The sequence below is a fragment of the Maylandia zebra genome, linkage group LG16 (genome assembly GCF_041146795.1).
Source record: "Maylandia zebra isolate NMK-2024a linkage group LG16, Mzebra_GT3a, whole genome shotgun sequence".
In the NCBI taxonomy this organism is placed as follows: Eukaryota; Metazoa; Chordata; class Actinopteri; order Cichliformes; family Cichlidae; genus Maylandia; species Maylandia zebra.
Window position 1 is genome coordinate 25,600,726 of NC_135182.1, and position 20,803 is coordinate 25,621,528.

Genomic DNA, 20,803 nt, shown 5'->3' on the forward strand with positions numbered 1-20,803 from the left:
AATGAGCTCAATGAATGACCTCTCATTGTCTGTATTTCAGGGAGGTAAAATCCCTATTCGGTGGACTGCTCCAGAGGCTATCGCCTACAGGAAGTTTACATCTGCCAGTGATGCTTGGAGTTATGGCATTGTGCTATGGGAGGTGATGTCATATGGGGAACGACCATACTGGGAGATGTCCAATCAGGATGTAAGTTCTATTTATTTGCAAAGTTGCATTCCTTTAATAGCTACACATGCACATCTGCAGGGCTACCACCTTTGCACATCTGAATAATTTCTGTATCTCATCTGAGATACAGAAAGACATACTCTAGTAAAGTATTCTTACAAAACTGAGAAAAAAATCACTTACTATTACAATGTATTTTGTTTTGAATATTATCTGCCTTTTTTCAAATGCTGTCCGTGTTGTTCCTCATAAAGGTAATAAAGGCTGTAGATGAAGGTTACCGACTGCCCCCACCCATGGACTGCCCTGCCACTCTCTACCAGCTCATGTTGGACTGCTGGCAAAAAGAGAGGAACAATCGACCCAAGTTTGAGCAGATAGTTAGCATCCTGGATAAACTCATCCGCAACCCCAGTAGCCTCAAAATCACAGCGAACACCACATCCAGGTATCAAAGCTATCTTACGTGTATTTGTTTTCATTATTATTTTTAGGTGCTTGTCACTTGCATATATAAAACTTTACACTTAAGAAAATACGAAAAGAAAAACCCAGAACTGGTGGTCAAAACCATGCAAGGCTGGTGAATGTCTCTTAGTCTTGAATGGTTTCTAAGTTGTTCTTTTTTTCTCTTCTTCTTTTAATTTTATTGCCATGTACTAGACAATCCAGTACTGTATTTTAGGTCATATAAAGTTCTGGCTGGTGATCACTAGATATATTATCAGCATATTTATGAAAGTTCTACTTCTCAATAACATAATTTAACATTTTTAATGTCATGAAAATTTGGGATGGGGAAGTTTCTTTCACTTGTTTTACCACCTGTACACAAAGGAGCTCAATATAAACACCGCCTATTTTTTCTGCTTGTAAGATTTAAATGCAAATTAGCACCACTAGAAAATGTATCAGATCTCTTTTCTGATATTTTTACAAATGTTATCTTATTTGTTTCTCACATTACTTTCTTTTTTGCCCTTGTTAATGCTTTGTTCCTTGCCTTTATTGAATCAGTCATTTTCTCCCAGGGGTGTGTGGGTAAGCAGGGCAAGATACACTTGTCAGTCCTGGGCAAGAAGGAATACAGGCATTGGGTCTGCAGCAGACGGCCATGGTATTATGTAGATGTCAAAGCTAGTAACATTGACTAATGATTTCTTAAGAAAGTGAAAATAGGTCCCTTGGAGTTTGCACGTAATTTTCCTGATTGGCTTTTAACACTGGGTGAGCACAGGCTGGCCGACAGAGGCTGGTGCGTTGATTTATGAGAACTCTCTGTGCGTATGTGTGTATGTGTGTGGTGGCGGCGGCAGTTGCACAGCGGGAGCAGCTGCACTCAGCTCCACACACCTCGTTTGTCTCAGGGCTGTCCTGGCTTGCTAATGCAATACCCCCTCCTCCACAAAGCCCAGAACAAAGCCTGTGAACCAAGTAGAGCATCTGGAAACTTCGAGGGTGGGACCTGGTCAGTTTACTCTTCCTGCATATGGATGATGAGAGAGTCAGAAGGCCAAGGTTGACTGTCAGGGGCTAATTATGGGCCAACTGGTGTCCAGTAGAGGTTAGCAGCCATTGGGTATCTGACTTAACTTTCAGGGTGTCTAAATTACGTGAGATTGCTGCAATCGCACTTTCTAAATCAAAGATAGTTTTTTTTCTGCACAACAAAGCATGCCAATGGCTGCTTACAGTATTACCTTTAAATACATAACACTCAAAGTTTTATCAAATCTAAAATATTTATATAGAGAATGTCTCAAATATCAACCTTTATCCAGAGAGGCCAGGAACATAGGTTGGATAAAAGGACTTGGGAAGCAACAAGGATTGGTGCCTGGTCTATGCTTGGCAATTGCAATGGGCAAACATTCACCTGTGAATGGAAACCGCCTGATAGTAGAAAAGAACACAGGCATTTATCACAGAGAGGTATATGTTGATGAGAATATCTAAAAAGTCACAAGTATGAAAAACTGGATAGAAGTTAAATAGAATAGTTTTATAATGAGCAATACTTCAATTCAGTTACCAAAAATTCTTAAACTGTTAGCTCAGACACTACCAAAACTTCAGAGTGAAAATAAATTGAACAAAGAATTCGGAGCACAGTCACGTATTGTTGCTGAAATCAAATCAAAATGTCAGTTTAGCTTTCCTCAGCCCACCAGAGTACTGGTTAAAACTACATGATATCATCCAATTTGGCAGTGGCAGCAAAGGGCTGCACCTGAAAGGGCTAATATTACCCCTAAATATCAGTCTAAACTGTCCTTGAATTGCCTTGGAGCTGTCACGCTGAAAGGTAATTTCATTCCCTTTTTTGTGAGCTCAAAAATCAGAAGATTATTTGGAGATTAAAACAAGGAGTACAGAACAAAAGATGAAAAAAGGGAATATATAACCCGACTCCCTTTCTCTCTGATGTAGTCATATTTTCATCTATATTTTCAAGTGGGTGTTTTCTGCTTTGCTATATAGTATTAAGTAGACATTATACCCCCCCGCCCCAAACCCCAAGTCTCAGACAGATGCTTTTTTTATGATTTTCCAATTCATCACATCTCTCTGTTTCCTCACCAATCATCGTGTCTCTTGAGCTGCAACAAGATGTTGCTGAAAATGTAACAACAAAGGAAACATTGAAAATGATAAGGGAGACGAATCAAGGTCATCTGCAGTTTACCTCTCAGTGGAGACAGCAGAAGGGAAAAAATGAGACAAAAAGAGGAAAAAAGATCAAAGATAGAAAGAAAAAGGGGTGTAGGAGGGGAGGGAAGAAGATCAATAATCCTGAAAAAAGAATTTTTTTTTATAGCCCAAAACTTTAAACGGAAGATAGTTATCTTTTATATGTCTTAATTGATTTTTCCTGATTTGTTTTCTAGCAAATATCAGCAAAAATCTCTATTGATTCCTCTTCCTCTTTTTTCAAAAAGAAGTAACACATATTTAAAATATTTTTTAAATGGGTTTCTACTGTCAGAAGATTCACATATTACTTTATTTTTGTGCTCATGCAAACCACCCCCTCCATCTAGCCCTCAATTCCCTCCTTTGCAGACAAACCATCTTTCCAGGGGGTCCTGGGGGCCCTCAGCATTTTGACAACCCTCTGATCTGGCAGGAAAAGACTCAATCACTGTAACAGCACCCACTCCACCACCTCAAGTGCATCTTTTTTTCTCCTTCTTTTTCTTCTTTTCTCCTGTCACCACTTGGGATACCATCTCAATAATCTCAATGTGCTTAATATTTTGTTGGCTTAGTGTGCTGTTTCTGACACCATTAATTATATTATATTGATTTCATTAAAGAAAATCAAATCAATAAAATACATTTTAATTAGAGCAGGTGACGAAAGCACGTAACATATTATATGAAATTAAACCTTTTTTTTTTTGTAGGTACACAAACCCTGGCACATTTAGAGTGGCTTTAAACTTCCTTGCCAATTTCCAAGTCAATTAGGCAGAGGTGGACTTTCTGGTATTCTAATGAGTTTGTTTACAGTGCTATAAATAGTTTTCCCCAAGGGAGCGCTATCTGTTTTTTTTGTTGTTCTTTTTTTTTTGACCTGCTTTGCTGTTTTCCTTTGAGTGCCATACATATCTTGGTACAGGTGTATTTATCTGATCTTTGTGACAAATGCAGTGTGTCCTTCATTTTTGGAACCCAGTTTTAGATGATACTCAGAAAATCAAAATGAAAATGCACAGTGTGCTACTAGTGGATTGATTATTGTGTTATGAGCTGTAGTTTGACCTGATATGGTTTGGCTTTGTTTCCCGTTCGCTGCACTAATGTGCTCAGGTTTCACAGTAGCTGAGGGAATCACATTTGTATAAACATGAGTTGCGGTATCTGAAAGTCGCCATTAATAAAGCACATTGTTTCCTTGGGCCCTCTGCACTCTCCAGCTCTAATGTACCTTTACTCTCTGTAAGTCTTTTTACCCATCATTGTTCCTCAGCCCCCCCTCCCTTTGGCAAACATCAATCAGAGCTAGTCACAACAGTGCCTGCAGTTTTTCCCTACACCCTCTACAGTTGACTGAGCATTTTAAAGCCCAACGCAGAGCATTTAATATGATTTGATCCAATTGAAACCATCAAGTCTAATCAAATCTAATGTTACGTTCTGCTGCATGGTACATCTGCTACAGGAAATAATGATGGAATTAGCCAGAAACATTGCTAGCTCAAAATAATAAAAAAGGACAGTGAAGCAATGACTGCTGATGATAGCATGAACAATGAACAAAGGCTGATGTCTGTTGTGAAAATGCAGTTGCCAAACTGTTTCTGAGACCGTAAAGCATGCAGACCATTTTGCACACACACTCTGACATGTCTGACATGCTTCAGACTCTGTAAATGGTGCAATAGTGTATGCTTGAAAAGACAATATACATAGTTGTAGGACTAGTTCACTATGACATCAGCTGGCTGTAGATAAAACAGAAACTGTGATACCTGGTGGTGTTTATTCTCCTGTTTTCCTTAAACTACAGTATGCTGTGAACTCTAATGACATCTGGGACACGAAAATCTTACAAGTGGTTCATCATCACTTATTGATATGTTTGCTTCTCCCTTGACTATTCTTCTCCTCTCTGTCAGGCCAGCCAACTTGTTGTTGGACAGAAGCAGTTCAGAGGTTCCCTCAGTGGGAACAATGGGCGACTGGATGGATGGAATGAGGACCTTGCCCTGCAAGGAGGCCTTCTCTGGGGTCAGCTACAGCTCCTGTGACACACTGGCCAAAACCTCCACAGAGTAAGGCAACAACACACAGAGACACACACATTAGGCTTCTTTGCCTATTCATGTCAGCAGTGTTTACAGGGCCCAAGTATCAGAGGTAAGGCCCAGGAATTTGAAGAGACTCTTGGTGAAGAACAAGCACACACATTCTCTTGTTCTCACTAAGTAAAGAAAGCTATAGAGCCATTACTAAAGGTGTCCAGATGAGACTCATGGTAACTCATAAAGACAGGTCTTTAGCTATGCTTTCAATGCTGCAAGTATGACCAGAGGGGAAGGTGAGAGCATTGAAAGAAAGAGAAAAAAAAAGAGAAACCAAAAAAAAAAGAGAAAGAGGGTAGAAGAGTTGTGAGTTCCATGAGGGAAAGGGAATAAGAGAGACGCTACTGAGAGAGAGAATGAAAGGGGAGATTTGACAAGATAGCGAGAGGGGCCTTTGAAAGAGAAAATGAAGGCATAGCTGTCAAGTAGGTGTGCAAAGACATGGCATTCTCTGTGCTGTAAAGCATTAAAATGCAAAGAATAGAGCAAGGATAGATTGCTAGAAAATTATTTGGCAGCCACATCCAGAGAAATCACAACTGGCGAGCACACAATATAGGACCTACAGTATGTTCACTTGGTAAGAAAGTAGGTCCTACAGTGTGTATTGTTGTTCGGTCCCTTTCTTTCCCTCTCCCTGTCCTCCTTTTTCCTCGCTCTGTTGGCCTGCTGCTAGTTTAATTGATGTGGAATGTGACAGAGTAAATAATTGGACATTTCTAATCATTGTGATCAAAGCAGCCATTCTCTGCGTTGATAGCAGTTGCGGGGGCAATTGGGGACTGGTGGTCAGTACTACAAGCAGTTGTAACTCAATAACTGTACAAAGCAGGGAGTCATTAACTGTGTTGGGCTTAATATGCTGGAAAGAAGGATTGTGTGTTGTGCATGAGTTTAAACTATGTTAAATTGGTTGGAGCTGATATTAAAAAAAGCTGTTGTTTAGCAGACCTCCTCACAGTGCCAACTGTAGACTTCATTGACTTGTAACTGGAACAGAATAGTTTTTCCTGGAAATATTATACGTAATGCTCTGTACTACCTTAAGACAAGCTCAAGTGTGTTTATTTTCCACACAGAGCGCTTAATTCTGAAATATATACTTTCAGCTTCCTGTAATTTTTATTATGGTTCTTTTCTTATGTAGGAGTACTACACAAAATGTTTTTTTCTCTTCTCTTATAAGTCACTATCCAATGTGACAAATGAATGTGTTTAATCTATGAAAAGGTTATCTTAAAATGTTGTATTTAGTGCACAGACTAGGTGGAAATCCACAATCAGTATTGACAAAATACATCAAAGACAAATTGCACTGAAGGAATCGTGCACTAAACATAATATATTGGTCTACAATGCCTTTTCAGTGGCTAGATGCTAAATTGGATCACCGCAGTATTAATCCACTGAAGGCTTCATCTAAGGCACCTAAGCTCAGCTACAAGGCAGAAGCCTTGGCTCAGACTATGAATTGCACTGTATAGATTTCTGTATTGATCTGTACAGTCTTAATCTAGTCCTTGATATTCAGCACAAGGCCTGGCAATGCTCTGACCTCAGAGGAACAGTTATCATACTCGGCCGCAGTGTGCTGAGTCATCTGTTGGAGTAATTGATTAATCCTTTTTCAAGAAGAGAAGATGGACTGACATATAAATACTGCATCATTTGGAGTATTTTTTTTTACCTTTACACTGTCAATGTCAAAATGTTTTCAAATCATTTTAGGATCTTTTTTTTTTTTTTTTTTAGATTTTCTTTTACAATGTGATAGACACACACACAAAAAAAATTAAATCAGCATACAATATAATCACAATCTATACACTTTATTTTTATTGCCCGTTAAAGAAAACATTCTCATTGCAGTGGCAGACAAGTCATCATTGGTGTCTTGTCTGCCACAGAGGTGAGATAAGCAGTTTGTGTTTATTCTTACAAAATGTGCTAATACCACCCATAACAATAATATCTAGTTTAATGTGTTAACATTGCTGGGCCTGGCTGTTTCTCAGTAGAGTGGTTCTGACGGAGGTCCATGTCACACAAGCCACTTGCCCAGAATGGGAGCCATCCATGGGGATCACCACTCTCTAACACCCAGCTCCACCCTACTCAAGCTCTGGATGGTGGGTGGAGGACCAAGGCCTAGGTCTAAGATCAATAACCTCCAGAACCACTGATGGGATTTTACTTGTCTGACCTTTGAAGGGATAGTTAGTTTTTATTGAGTGGTAACTTCATCCCATTTTAGGCTGTAATTATAAAAAAAGAGTAAAATGCCACATGTTCTAAAACAGGGCTACTGATTTGGTGCTCAAAATACTAATACAGTGTAAATGTTGATTAGTATTGCACACATAATCAGCAGTAGATGCTGGTTTCAGCCTCTTTTGCATGCTAATGACCAGAAAACAGACCAAATAAAAAGCTTATAAATTACAGATTAATTATTTATCTTTATTGTTGCAAAGGTAGATAGTTGTAAACCCAAGTATTGTGCCAACTTGACAACAGAATAATTTGTATAATCAACACTGAAGCAACTATCCCTTAAAATCGTCACACAAAGTAAGGCAGAATCTGTAATTTGGATCACTGTCAGTTTCTGGGTTTTCAAATTGTATCTGTATTTTTTTTAACTCTATTTCAAACTAAACTTTCTGCTTGCATATGGAAAATAAAAACATTGTTTTTTTGTTTTTTTTTAAAAAGCACTAAATGGCTGAAAGAGTTTCTTGCAGTAATGCCATAATCCCACTGCTTCTACTAATACAATACACTATTTAGGAGAAAGGAGTCCTAACATGTGCTGTGATTGCTGTGTGCTGTAAAATCAATACACTGTATACAGTGTAAACTGTAGGTTTACACTGTATAACACTCTTAACAACTGTATTCTAGTTAACTCAAGTGGTCTTTTCTTTGAATGCAAGTAACCAACCTTCTAAGAGCTTTTAAGAGTATTAACGCTTTAACAGAAGCACTTTATGAACCAGTGTCGTGTTCAACACATGTCCCTGTGCTGCTCCTCTCCACAAAATTAAGTGTACCTGTCAAAAAAATCCAGCTTAATGCAATGCAGAAGAGTAGTTCTGTTCTGCCACTGTGGCCCTTGTATTTTATTGTTTTCTACCCTGACAGGGTCATAATGGCAGCTGTCAGTGAAGCCTTCTGGGAAATGCAGTCCTTTGCAAATGACAGGCGCACAGCGAAGCGAAGGGAGCAACACTGGGAGCATGCCACTATTGTCACACGGATGTCATATTTACTATCACTAACGCACACGTTTCCATTTTTTTCCTTCCCATCTTTCTCTCTGTCTGATTTTGTCCCATTTATTTTTCAACCTCACTCTGCCCCTCTCTCCCCCTTTCTCGCTTTTCTTGCAAACCAGGGATCTAAAAAAGGTTGGAGTGACTATTGTAGGACCGCAGAAGAAGATAGTGAGCAGCTTGAAAGCCCTAGATTCTCACAACAAGAATGGCCCAGTACCTGTTTAAAAAAATGGACCCGACAAATGAAAACCACCAGAGACCTATCTGTTGGTCTGTGTTGACAGACTGTGTTTGCTAATTGCACTCTAACACAGTGGCTGCATATTCAGACTGAAAATGGCGGAAAAATATGGCATGATTCAAATGATGTCTTTCATTGATTCATTTGAAAGATGTCCCGGCAGAGAAGTGGAGAAGAGCTCAGTTCAGTTCTACCTGCTAGGTAACTGGCTGACTCAACCCTCTGCCCCTCTGTGCCCATGTTGAGCTGCCTTACAGACTAAGAGGGGGGTAGAGAGCAGAGAAAAGAGAAGAAGGTCAGAGAGACCTGATCAGGAAGACAAAGGAGAACTGTACTGGGATGCAGGGCAAGGACTGCATTAACATATAGCCGGACGTCTCCATGATTATGGCTTACCCACAGCACGCCCGAGAATCAGCCTGTAGTCCAAGGCAGTGAAACAACTGAAACACCTTGCCAAGAAGGGTACGACGGAGAGCAGCAGCTGACCCACTTGTAGAGCCCTCCTGGAGTGAGGAAGTCTGAAGCGTGAGATTTTGTTGCAACTACCTTCATTTACCGTCTCTATCCATGTGAGATCTCAGCTGGAATGGACACACCGAGATGCTGACCGAGCCATTTTACTCTGTAGCTCTGATCTATAGCATTTGCATTCAGTAGACATGTCACTTAAAAGCAATAATGATATAATCAGTGGAATAATTTCATTGTATGGAAGCCATGAGTCTATCACATGTAAAATGTATTGAATGCTGTGCTTTAAAAATAACAGGGGCCATAAATCACTTCACCCACAGATTTTTCTTTATGGTGACATCTGTGTTCTGTGTGCTTATGAACAGATATTGTACAGTTTTAGTGCAGTTCTCTCTGTAACCCCTTTGTGTGAAATCTCAGGATGTATACTTCCTTATGTTTTCTCAAGCAAGGACAAACTGATGGGGAAAATGGAGCAAACTAGAACTGAGAATTCAGGTTAAGATACATGTGCAAGAAAAGGGAAAACAGAGAGATGATGATGAGAGACAACAAGTAAAATCAATGTCAGCCCTCTGCTACTGCTGCTGATGTATTGCAGAAGTGTAATATACTCAGAGCTCACGTTTCTTCTTTAAGGAAGACAAGTTAGCATCATCAAACTCTCACAACTCTCGTTTTCTTTCTAAAGAGTGTAATTTTTGCCTGTGTAAGATCGGTTTAGTAGGTTGAGATTAACACTGCCTATCTGAGGTTATAGTCCAGTAACTTAGGTTTGAATTCATAATTTATTAATAAAAGCCATTTAGGAGTTGTCATTTTGTTTGATTGGAAAAATTTGTGTAAAAAATAGTTTGTTATATTGTAAAATTAACTTTAACTGATTATTTTTGGTGTGTTTAATGCAAAAAAAAAGTTGAGTGCCTCCTGTAGTTGGACTTGGTTTTGGTTTGACGTCAAGAAAGTCTTGGCCTTCTTTCTCTGTTCTCTTTGGGATATAGAGTTGGTTATTACCTAAACTAACTAGATTTTGCCCTGGAAGAGATGCAGCATATCTAATAGATGATTGCTTTCTGAGATAGTATCCAAGTGCGTCATATCTCCAGTATGGGCTTTCCTAAAAGCACCTTAGAAGACCTTTGTACAGTGAAGTACTTTACGATGCTAGTCTCCTGCTTTGATGTCACCCAGTCAATCCCTCAGTGCAACATGTACCCAGATTTTTTTAACTGGCACTTTGGTACTTTGTGCTTTTGGTTGGGTAATATGTAACAAGAAGGATGCAATATTTAAGTTTCTTCAAGCACTTAGTACGCAGTATTGCAGCACTTTGAAATTAAATGTTATTGCCTTGGCGCTAGATTAAACTTGTCTAACAGACGGGGTGATTTTGGTGCTTTTGGGAAACCCAGCCTTGGTCAGTCTGTCAGTCCTGTCTTCTTTTCTTTGGTCTACCTGTGGATGCTACTGTTGCTGCTATGTGTTTTAATTAGCATGTACATAATGTAAACCATTGTTATTATGGCAACTAGCACTACAGATCCCACTATATGTACATGTCCATCCCTTTTTTGTACAAATGTTTGTATGTATAAAAGCCTGAATAAAAATTGTGCAACATTTTTAATTAAAAAAAAGAGAAAAAGCATTTGTATTTTATTTTATCTTGTTTTGAATTATATTTGTCAGCTTTGTTTTTTTTTCTACAATAAAAAGGCAATTATGATTACGTTATTTATTTGTTAACATTATACAGTGCATTGTTCGTTTTTTGGGAGGGTGGGGGGAGGGGCGTAGAGTAAATACTGTGTCAATGCTGTCTGTGTTTTGGTTCTAGACTTACTTTATAAAAATGACACAGCTGAGAGAGCAATACTGTTATGAGCCCTATATCCAGATTCCTAAATTTATGTTTCAAGTCTGATTCGAGTGTCTGTGTGAGAGTTTATGTGTGGAAATGTAGATCGCCTTGTCTACTAATGTAAAATGATTTGTAGTGGAAACATTTATATTTTTATAATAAATATTCTCAAAATATTTTCCAAAAAACGGATGATGACAGACCTGCTCCTGTGTTTTTTTATTTGATCATGTCGTAGTCATGCAGGCCGACAATTTTTATTACGAGCGCATGATTCACATGTTAAATAGATCACAAGTGGAAGTTGTTGTTTTTTTAATCTAAAACATTATTAAATGTCTTTCTTTTTTATAATTTTACACTCAAGAGAATTTTTTAATAAGAATTCAAGCAATCCCAAAATTAACATTTGAAGTATATAGTCCAAATGATCACTGATAGGCACCATCAAAAACCGCACTCATGGAACTGGTAATAACAATGTAGGGTACTTTACAATAAGAAAATAACTGAACCTTCATTTTAAACTCTGTATGTTTGTGAAATATAAATAAAAAACAGGTAATTTATCATGTAATTAAAATACACAGAATCAAAATTCCAAATGAAAGAAATGATTAGATCTTAGAGTTTAATGTTATTTTATTTAACTTGGTTTAGCTTGTTAGTTAAATAACCATTTCAATTTAGTTCTTATAACCATGATGTCCTATCTACCTCCCCTCACCCCAACTGGTTATGGCCCATAGCTGCCTGTCCCTGATCCTGGTTGTGCTGGAGGTTTCTTCCTGTTAAAGGGAGTTTTTCCCTCCCACTGTCGTCAAAGCACTTTCTGAAAGGGGATCGTGATTGTTTGGGTTTTTTCTGTCCTTTGTTCTTTGTATTATTGTAAGATCTTTACCTTACAACATAAAACGCCTTGAGACAACTATTGTTGTGATTTGGTGCAACATAAATAAAACAGAATTAAAGAGAGTACACGTGTGTCACATTAATTTTCAAGAAACTTTCTTTAACTGCTGGAATGAGTTCAACATGATGTTATAAGAACATATTTTACCAGCAGGTGGGGTATCAGGATGAATAATACCTTTATTGGAATGGTTAACGAATAAATCAGTTTCAAAACTATGACTGATTGATTGCAATTGATTTAAAAAAAGACACACAGATATATGCAAACATGCCTCTGCCACTTAAATAGGAATCTCAGATTGATAAAACAAGCCAGCAATTTTGTAATTATTCATATTCTGTCTTTGATGTCTACCTATAAACACTTACCAGGATAAAAGAATAACTCCATGTGTGTATATTAAACAAAGTATTAAGATTCCAAAATTCCCCAAACTAAACCAAATGATGTATTTTTCCCATTGTATCAATGCACACCAACTTTTTAAATAAACAACTTTTAAAAAGCTTACATTTAACATTGAAACATTTTGTCATTAATTTGTAGTAATCTGTCTTTTACTAACATCCTGTCTGTTATAGGTTTGTCACAAGACACATTCCAAACCACTTATTACTCTACTCATCCATGCTGGACCCAGCTCTTCCACATCCTCCACATCTGTTAACCAGCTTCCCACCTCTGCCTCTGTTTTTAATCTCTTCCACTCTCCTCCTTGTGTCCACAGCCACATCTAATAAAGCATTTTGCTTCCGATCATCCATGGTTAAAGTTGATTTGTTTCATGACTTTAATGCGGAAGATCTGTGTTTTCTCTCTATTTTTTCCTCACTGGGAGGAGATGAGATGTGTCAGAGAGGGGAAAGAGTGATGGTTGCTCTGCTCAGTGTTGAATGCTGACATTATCCAGATGGTCCCAGGCAGATGTGCACAGTGAAATAAGAGGACATTGCCCTCCTCAAACAATGAACACAGTATGCTTGACACCGCCACCAATTTTTCTCTTGTTTTTTATCTGGAAGACCTTTGTGGCACTGAAATTGCAAGGGTGATGAGAAAAAACAGAGGGAGAATGAAAGTGGGGGAGGTACAGAGAGTGAATGTTAACAGATTATGAAGCCACAGACCAGAGGATAGAAGGCAGGTGTGCTAAACACATGATGCCGGTGGTAGTTCTGCCTAAGCAGATAAGAACTTTTCAAACAACGGCATACTATCACGGAATAATGCAAGAGAAGATTAGCCAACAGTATTCATCACCCTGCTTGGCAGATACAGAAAGCACAGTTCCAGTTGGAGAGTAATGATAATGAGAAAACAGAGTCATGATGTGTAAAATGAATTTCTCACTTTGAGCAGGGGTAACATGCAATCATGAAAAATACAGCTTTACAGTAACATACTGGTCCTCTTTCTAGGATCTGCCAAACACCACTGTTTCCGTTTGGCCTCAGACATTTCAGAACAGTCAATGAAACTGTTATTGCTGTGGTTTTCAAATCATCTCCCCAACCCTGTGTGTTAGACACCAGGACAATGAAGAACAATAAAAAAAATGTTTTATGTTGACTTGAGGCCAGTGTTTTTAATCTGGTGTCAGTCATTTTTCCATCATCTTCAAGGGTCCGTAGTTTGTGTTTAGATTTTCTGCTGAAGTTGTGGTTAATTCTTGAAACTTGTTGGTGTACACATCCTGTGGAGCTTTTGTAGCCACATAAATACGGCTGATGGAAATTAACCTGATTCTTATGGAGAACGAGTCCTATCCTCCCCATGTAGAGATATCTCCTTCCTTTGAACCCTGTTCTGTGGCCTACCCTCATCGCTCTGTCTCCCCTATCTTCCCTTTTGGTCTTTGGTAAAAACAGGTCTCCAGCTGTGTGCAGCTGCTTTACAGGGCCTGACGACATGTTGCAAACTTCTGTTGCTCTGGTGAGCCAGTTCTGCTGTGAGGATGACATCCTTGTAACTTTACTTCCCGGATTTAAACTTCACTGAAAAGGAACCAGGGTGTCATGTGTTAATTATCTTTGTTTCACACCAGGTTTATCTGTCTGCAGCAGCATATTATGAATAAATACAAGCTGTGTACCTCCAGTGTTCTTCAGAATGTGCAAGAGCACACACAGAGCGGGGCAGTGCTGACACAACGGAAATCTTATATGAAAACATATACACTGCAGGGACCACTAAGCTGTCACACACGTACCGGTGCACACATTCAAAGATACTGTAGATGGATGTTTGTTGGTGGCTTTGTAATGTCTGTGTTCTCTATGGAACCTAAACACATCCTAACTCTTCAATCATTTTATTACCACATTCTGCGCTATCATCACAGCACACACTAACACACAGGTCCCAGGACTACAGTGCTCAGACTGCTTCTGTCATTTTAACAAATGGCACCATCACAAAGGGAAGTGAAGCTATCATCACAGCCTCTACACCACTACTGGATATTTGTCTTTTTTTAAGTGGAAACTACAAGTAGGTGTGCTTTTTGATCAACTTGGGCCCCAGGTGGAATCACTGTCACTGAGTCGTCTCAAATGAAATGACCTCGAAAAACTTTTTGTTGTGTTGTTTGATTGAGTGCATTCTCAGCGCAAACCCTGTCTTATGATTTCTTTTTGGATTAACGTTAACATTTTAATGTTTGTATATGGTTTGATTTTTTTGATTTCAAATGTTAGAATAGTTCTCCAAAAGGATTATTTATGCGGGTGAAAGCCAATTTAAAAATGTGTTCTTTATAGACCTGAATTTATACCTACATTAGAACTACATTAACCTCTTAAGCCCCAAGCCTACCTGATCTCCTGCCTTTTGCCCCCATATCAGGGGGCGTTGGGGCTTAAGAAGTTAAAATAGTGTTTTTGTAAATAACTGCATGAATACGCTTACCAGTTACTTTGTTAGGTATGGCTGTTCAGCTGCCCGTTAACACACGTATTTGATTAGCCAGTCACATGGCAGCAGCTCAATTCATGTTCAAAACAACCTCTTGAAGTTTAGATTACGCATCAGAATGGGCAAGTAAGATTATTTAACTGACTTTGAATTGGACATGATTGTTGGTGCAGGGCAAGCTGGTATTTCAGAAACTACTGATCAGCTGGGATTTTCTCACCCTACCATCTCTAGGGTTTAGAGAGAACAGTCTGAGAAAGACAAAATTTGTAGTGAGGGCAGTTCTCTGGGTGAAAATGCCCTGTTGAAAGTGAAAGTCGGAGGAGAATGTCCTGCCTGCTTTGAACACTTAGGAAGGCAAGAATATCTCAAATGACTCATTACAATAAAGGTATTCAGCAGAACACCTGGCAACTTGTCAAACCTTGAAGAAGATGGGCTACAGAGAAGACCACACCTGGTGCCAGTCTTGTCAGCTAAGAACAGGAAGGCTATAATTTGCACAGGCTCATAAAAAATGGTCAAAATGGTTATTTGAACATGAGAATTAGTTCACTGCACATAAATGGCCACCACAGTTATCAAATTTCCAACAGTGCACCTTTGTTAAATGATGGAGTGGGAGATATGCACATGAAGAAAAACAAAAACCTGCAGCAACTGTGTGATGCTATCATGTCAGTATGGGACAGCATTTCTTCCCAGCACCTTGTTAATTAATGCAGTTCTGAAGGAACTGTACTAGCAAGGCATACTTAATGCCTATGCAAATTTTTGTGTTTAATTTATTTATCCCAGCCTGTCACCCTTAGCCTCTGTCGTATAGAGTGATGAACTTGTTTTTTTGCAGTACCATTGGTTGTTGCTTATAGAGATTATTTAGACTGAGGTGTTCCATGCCTGCTAAATAATAGGATATGCTAGACTACACAGTTGTATCCCTTTTGCTTACAGGACCTCAATTGTCGCTAGAACCCTGCCATATTTATATTCATATTCACGGTCTTTTATGAAATAATCACACTATATAATTTTGATTACTGATTTGGGATATTTAACAAATCAGTATGGGGTTAACCTCTAGAGAAGGTGTTATTACCACTCTGTCTTTTAGTGTTAATGGCAGAACGAAGGCCACAGAGGGGCTGGTCTTGCCGCCTGCTGACACCATTGTCCATACCAGGGAGAATTGATTTTCCATGAATGCTGAATGATGTGAAGGGACTGCTAGCCCTCTGATGTCAGCACTCTGTCATCTCTCTCTCACTCTGCATTTTCTTTGTCATTCACCATTCTCCTTTCAGTTTTTCTTCTCCCCCATCTTTTTACCCTCCCTCTCTTTTCCTCACTCTTCTCCTCGCTGCCAGTTTTCCTCATGATTTTCCTCGGCTTTCCTCTTTCCTGCTCTCTTGCCTTTCCTCAGCTTCTTGCTTCTCTCCCATCACGTAGTAAGTTCCATAGTCAATTTATATATGAACAGCTCATTAGTAATAATTTTATTACAAAGGAATCAGCTATAGTAATGCCTTTCATGCCTTTTCCTTTGCTGTGTGATATTACAGAGATGCTTTTTGAATGCCATGATGTGGTGTTAAATGGCACTCCAAATCTTTAAGGCTGGGCTAAGGGTCGAGTCTGAGTTGTCCTTAGTTGACACTACACTGTGCAAACTGGCAAGTAAAAGACAAAAACACACAATTTCATCATACCATGCTGGTCTCATCTCTTTTTCTTTCTATAGCAACAGGAAGGGTGATTACATGACAAGATCATTATCCTAAAAAAAGAGTCATATTTCCACTGTTGTCGTATTTTTGCATCATTCGCTTAATTTCACACAGTTGAGCATGGTAGTCAGTTTGGAACAACATGGATTTTATCTAGTTCATATTCTCCTTCGACCTTCTCCTTTATTGTCCTTATTAAAAAACATTTGTTGATTTAACAGTAAGTAGTTTGCATTTTGTTGGACTAAAATGAAAGTATCTGTTATGTCAATAATGGCTGAAATGTGGCTATAATGATTATACTTGTGTTTGTTATAAGTAGCTTAATAAATTGTTTCTTTAATAATCAAACTAAAATGTAATGACAAAGGAGGAGCACATTTTTTAAATGCTATTAAGATTTCCTCTGATGTACGAACACTTTTGAAAAAAAAAACCCCAAAACAAATAAAACAATCAGTGTGCCCTCTGTCTCTCTCTTCCTGTCTACTTTTATTCTCTTCATTGCGCCATGCTTCCATAAACATATTAAAGGCATATATCACCAGGATCAAAATCAGTGTGTGAGAGGCAGCAAAGGGCTGATTTACTGCTTGGTTTCCTCTGTGTCTGCTAGTTTTATGACTGGGGTCGAGGGCCATGGACACAGGGATACATTTCTGACAAGGTCTCTCTATGACTACTGGTATTCTCGCCACTTTTCATGCCTTTTCACTCTGTTTGACCTCAGTGAATTGCAAGGCCACATGTTAATGCTACTATTGACTTAAACAGCTGAGTTTCAGAAGATATTGGATCCAAGGATCACCAGCTGCTACTGTGGTTAAGGGATGGCCATATTTATTCTTTAGTGGGTTGCCATAATGTTGCAACGCTATTTCTAAATGTACTTGAGAGAAAACATGTAATGTACCAAAGAGTATGGGTCAACATCATGATTTCAAGATCTATCAAATTTGTATTTTTACGGTACTAAATTTACACTAAATTGTTTCTGCAATATTATGTTATTTTTAGTTTCACCAGTTCTTATATTATCTAATTATTCTTTTTCTACTGCACAAAGATCAAAGGGCGTGTTTTCATTTATATACAAAATCTGGAAATGATTTGTGAAAAAGCTGGAGAAACACAGTACATATACAGTACAAATACAATAATGCAGTATAAGAGGGATAGCACACTCGTGGTTAAGTAATAAATAATGAACTTGATGATAACAATCCAGTCTTCTAACTTGTTTAAAAACACTTTATATGTTGATGACACTGATTTATTTTGGCTCTCTGAAAAATTTAAAAAAACATTCTGAATGCAGTGGAAATTGAATTGAAAGTTTTAATAAAAGTGTTTGACATACACCAACTGCCAACACCAGTGTTTTTTTTTAATCAGAGCTTATCTTGGAAGGCTCATATAAACCATGTAAAAACAAAAATGCCCATAGAAAAGATATTGAATCTAAAAATATTATCCATACTCTATTGTTCCCTAATAGCTCCATATATGTATGGGGAAACATACAAAGTAAGCAGTAATCCAGTTTATATCCTACAGAAGAAAGCTACGCATATTCTATATGGATCAGATTAATAACAAGCCAATCCACATATGAGTCATTAAACTACACATCTTAAAATGTAATGATTTACTTGATTTCACTGCACCAATAATGTAAAGCACAAAATAATTGCCTTCCAAATTGTATTGAGAGGTTTTTTGAAATTAGAACGATAAAGTTTGAGCATAAACTTCCACAGGAAAACGCATGTTCAAAAAAGCATTCAAAAGAAATATAAGAAATTTAAAATATAAAAAAGATGTGTATCTGTAAAAGGGTCAAACTTAGAGTAACTGTGATGGGGAATTAATACTCAAATTTAGAAAGCTGCTTAAAAATCAGGTGGTAATCAAATGCACAATGGAACTATATTATTATCACTGTTTATGGTTTTTTTCTTTTTTGAATATTTATTTATTCTTTTTCTTTTTTGGTCTTTGTGGGGTTTTTTTGTAAAATGTAATTGAAAAGTGTTGACATTTATAATAAACTTTATGGGAAAAGATAGCTGTAACAAGCTAAAACTTATTACAGCCATTTTTAACTTAAGTTTTCCCATCTAAATTAATTATTTGTTGTCATCATCATTATCATTTATTTTTTTAAGTTAATATTGACCCCAAATTTAAAAAAATCCCTAAGTCCCTAAGCACAAACAGTTACAGGCTAATCATGACTACCCCAGAATGACTAATCCATGAATCACGGTCTAACCAGTGAACATTAGATCTGTGCTTGCACACATGATAGAAGCAGTACGTAAAGAGCTTTCTATCCCTGTGATTTATTGTCTTTTTTATTCTTTCTTTCCTTCATTCATTTTTTCCTCTAACATGTTTCCATGTTTGGTAAAACCATATGAAGTTCTCCCCTGTCTTTCCTCAAAGTAAGTCAGTTTAACACACTCCATCTGTCAACCCTCAGTTAGTCCCTTAAACATCAGCCATATCATTCACAGTGTGATCACAGTGAAAAAGAAATTGTGGAAACTTAGATATAAGTGTAATGGCATGTATTTTGTTGAAAAGCCATAAATGTTACACGGTTCACATGTGCGTAATCTGTTTATATAGTCAAAAAGTGTAATTGTGAGTAATTTATGTGTAATGTTTGTGAGCATGGATCATATTTCATTTACAATCCGAATTATACAGACTTGATGCTATGAAACTAGCCGATGACTGACTTGCAGAAAGCTGTGTCCTCTGGCTCTGCTATAATGTTTTTCCCTTGTCCCTGCTCACATATACATGTAAGGGAGGTTAAGCTATTTATTTTTGTGTTAATTCTGCCTGACATTTACAATTACGACTGTGTTTGGTTGCAGCCAGCCCTGCTTGAATAGGGCTGTTGACTGTCAAACTTGGTTAGATCTCCTTAGATCTCAGCCCTTCTTTCATGGGGACCTTATTGTTTTTGTGTGCGGAGGAGGAAGTACGTGTGCGGAAATCCTTGCTCCTAAGTGTGCTCTTTATTCTATTCTATTTTAGTTCTAAACGAATGTGTAGGGGCAAGTCTGGCCAAGCTAGATCTGCTTGTCATTACAACTATAGGGGTCATTGTATACCTAAATCTACCAGTGGGCAAAATGTAGTCACTATTCCCAAGATTTCATAGGTGCTTCATGCTAAAATAAGCAAAAATGAAAGAAAAGTAGAAAAACAAGGTTTTTTACCTGCCATGATCTATCAGTATAAATGGACAAATTGTAATAAAGCACATTTTTATACTATAGCAACAAGAGCTGCAAAACAATTTTAACCAGAGGCATTTTATGTTTAGTGGGACATTTTTCAGTGGACCTTTTGTCAGTCATGTCAACATATGCACCTGTATGTTTGTAGTCCCAGTGAGGACCTGCAAAAGACCGGATGCTTCTCATGGCTTCAATGAGAAATGATAAAACCTTCCCTCTTCCGATGATTGTCATAAAAGGAAAAAGACATTAACAAGCTAGGCAGTATCAGCTGGCTTGTCATGCTCTCTGATTCTGACTTCCTCTCTAGTTACAGCCATTCGTGCAGTTCAGGGAAGTGGCTGCCATAATCCACTAATGACATGAACAGTTAGCTGAAGGACAGATAGACAGACAGACAGACTCTTGGGGACTGTCAGAAATGTCTGTATTGATTTGGTAATATGAAACTTTTTCCTAATGGAGGCATTATAATGTTATTATGTTATTATTGCAGGCCACTGGAAGAGCAAACCTAACATTTAGGGGTAAAGAAAGACTCTTTTTGCTTTAGTGATCCCCTATCGCTCTTTCTCTGTGTGTGTGTATATATTGACGTTTATAGGTCATATAGCACTGACTCATTTTATTTTGGATTTCTATTTCAAATTCCCAAAAGATGGTTGACTTGGGATTGCCTTGGGGTTCCCACAGAAGAGCTGGAGACAGTGGCTAGGGAGAAGAAGTTCTGGAAAAATTTGCTTTGACCTAGTCCCCCCATCAGTGGCACAGAATGACAAAATGAATGCATGGAATAGACATTCTGTTCTGCTTCATTTAAAGGTATTAATAAGTAATAAGGAGAAAAAACGTAATTTGAAAAGTGAAACAGAAGTGTTAAGAAGCACAAATGTCAGATAAAACTGTAAAAATTAAATACTGAAAGGGGCCAAACTGGCAGATGAGTCACAGACAACCCGAGATGCACACACACTCGGGGCACTTTGCCTACTTTCCCCTATACCAGCGCTATGGTTATCAAGGCTCTTGTAATGATGTGATGGTCTGCTAGCACCCCAGCCACTTTAGATGGAAAATATGAAGCGATCCTCCAAAAGGTCCAGCTTGATCAAACGCACGCATAAACTCTACCTCCTAGTCTCTCTCTGCCTTC

At 38.2% G+C, this 20,803-nt stretch overlaps 1 protein-coding gene across 5 annotated transcripts in view; it reads left to right on the top strand.

Annotated features, from left to right (window-relative positions):
• epha3 (eph receptor A3) overlaps positions 1–11,812 on the top strand; it is a 92,037-nt gene extending 80,225 nt beyond the window's left edge. For 3 of the 5 annotated variants that reach the window (XM_004555565.5, XM_004555566.5, XM_076875166.1), the window contains exons 14-17: positions 41–190; positions 427–620; positions 4,795–4,950; positions 8,378–11,812. In XM_004555565.5, coding sequence (XP_004555622.1) covers positions 41–190; positions 427–620; positions 4,795–4,950; positions 8,378–8,483 — 606 coding nt within the window. In that variant the 3' untranslated portion in view covers positions 8,484–11,812. Of the gene's footprint in view, positions 1–40; positions 191–426; positions 621–4,794; positions 4,951–6,995; positions 7,110–8,377 lie in introns of all 5 variants that reach the window. The other 2 variants (XM_076875164.1, XM_076875165.1) reach the window with 2 other exon arrangements.
• Positions 11,813–20,803: the final 8,991 nt, after the last annotated feature.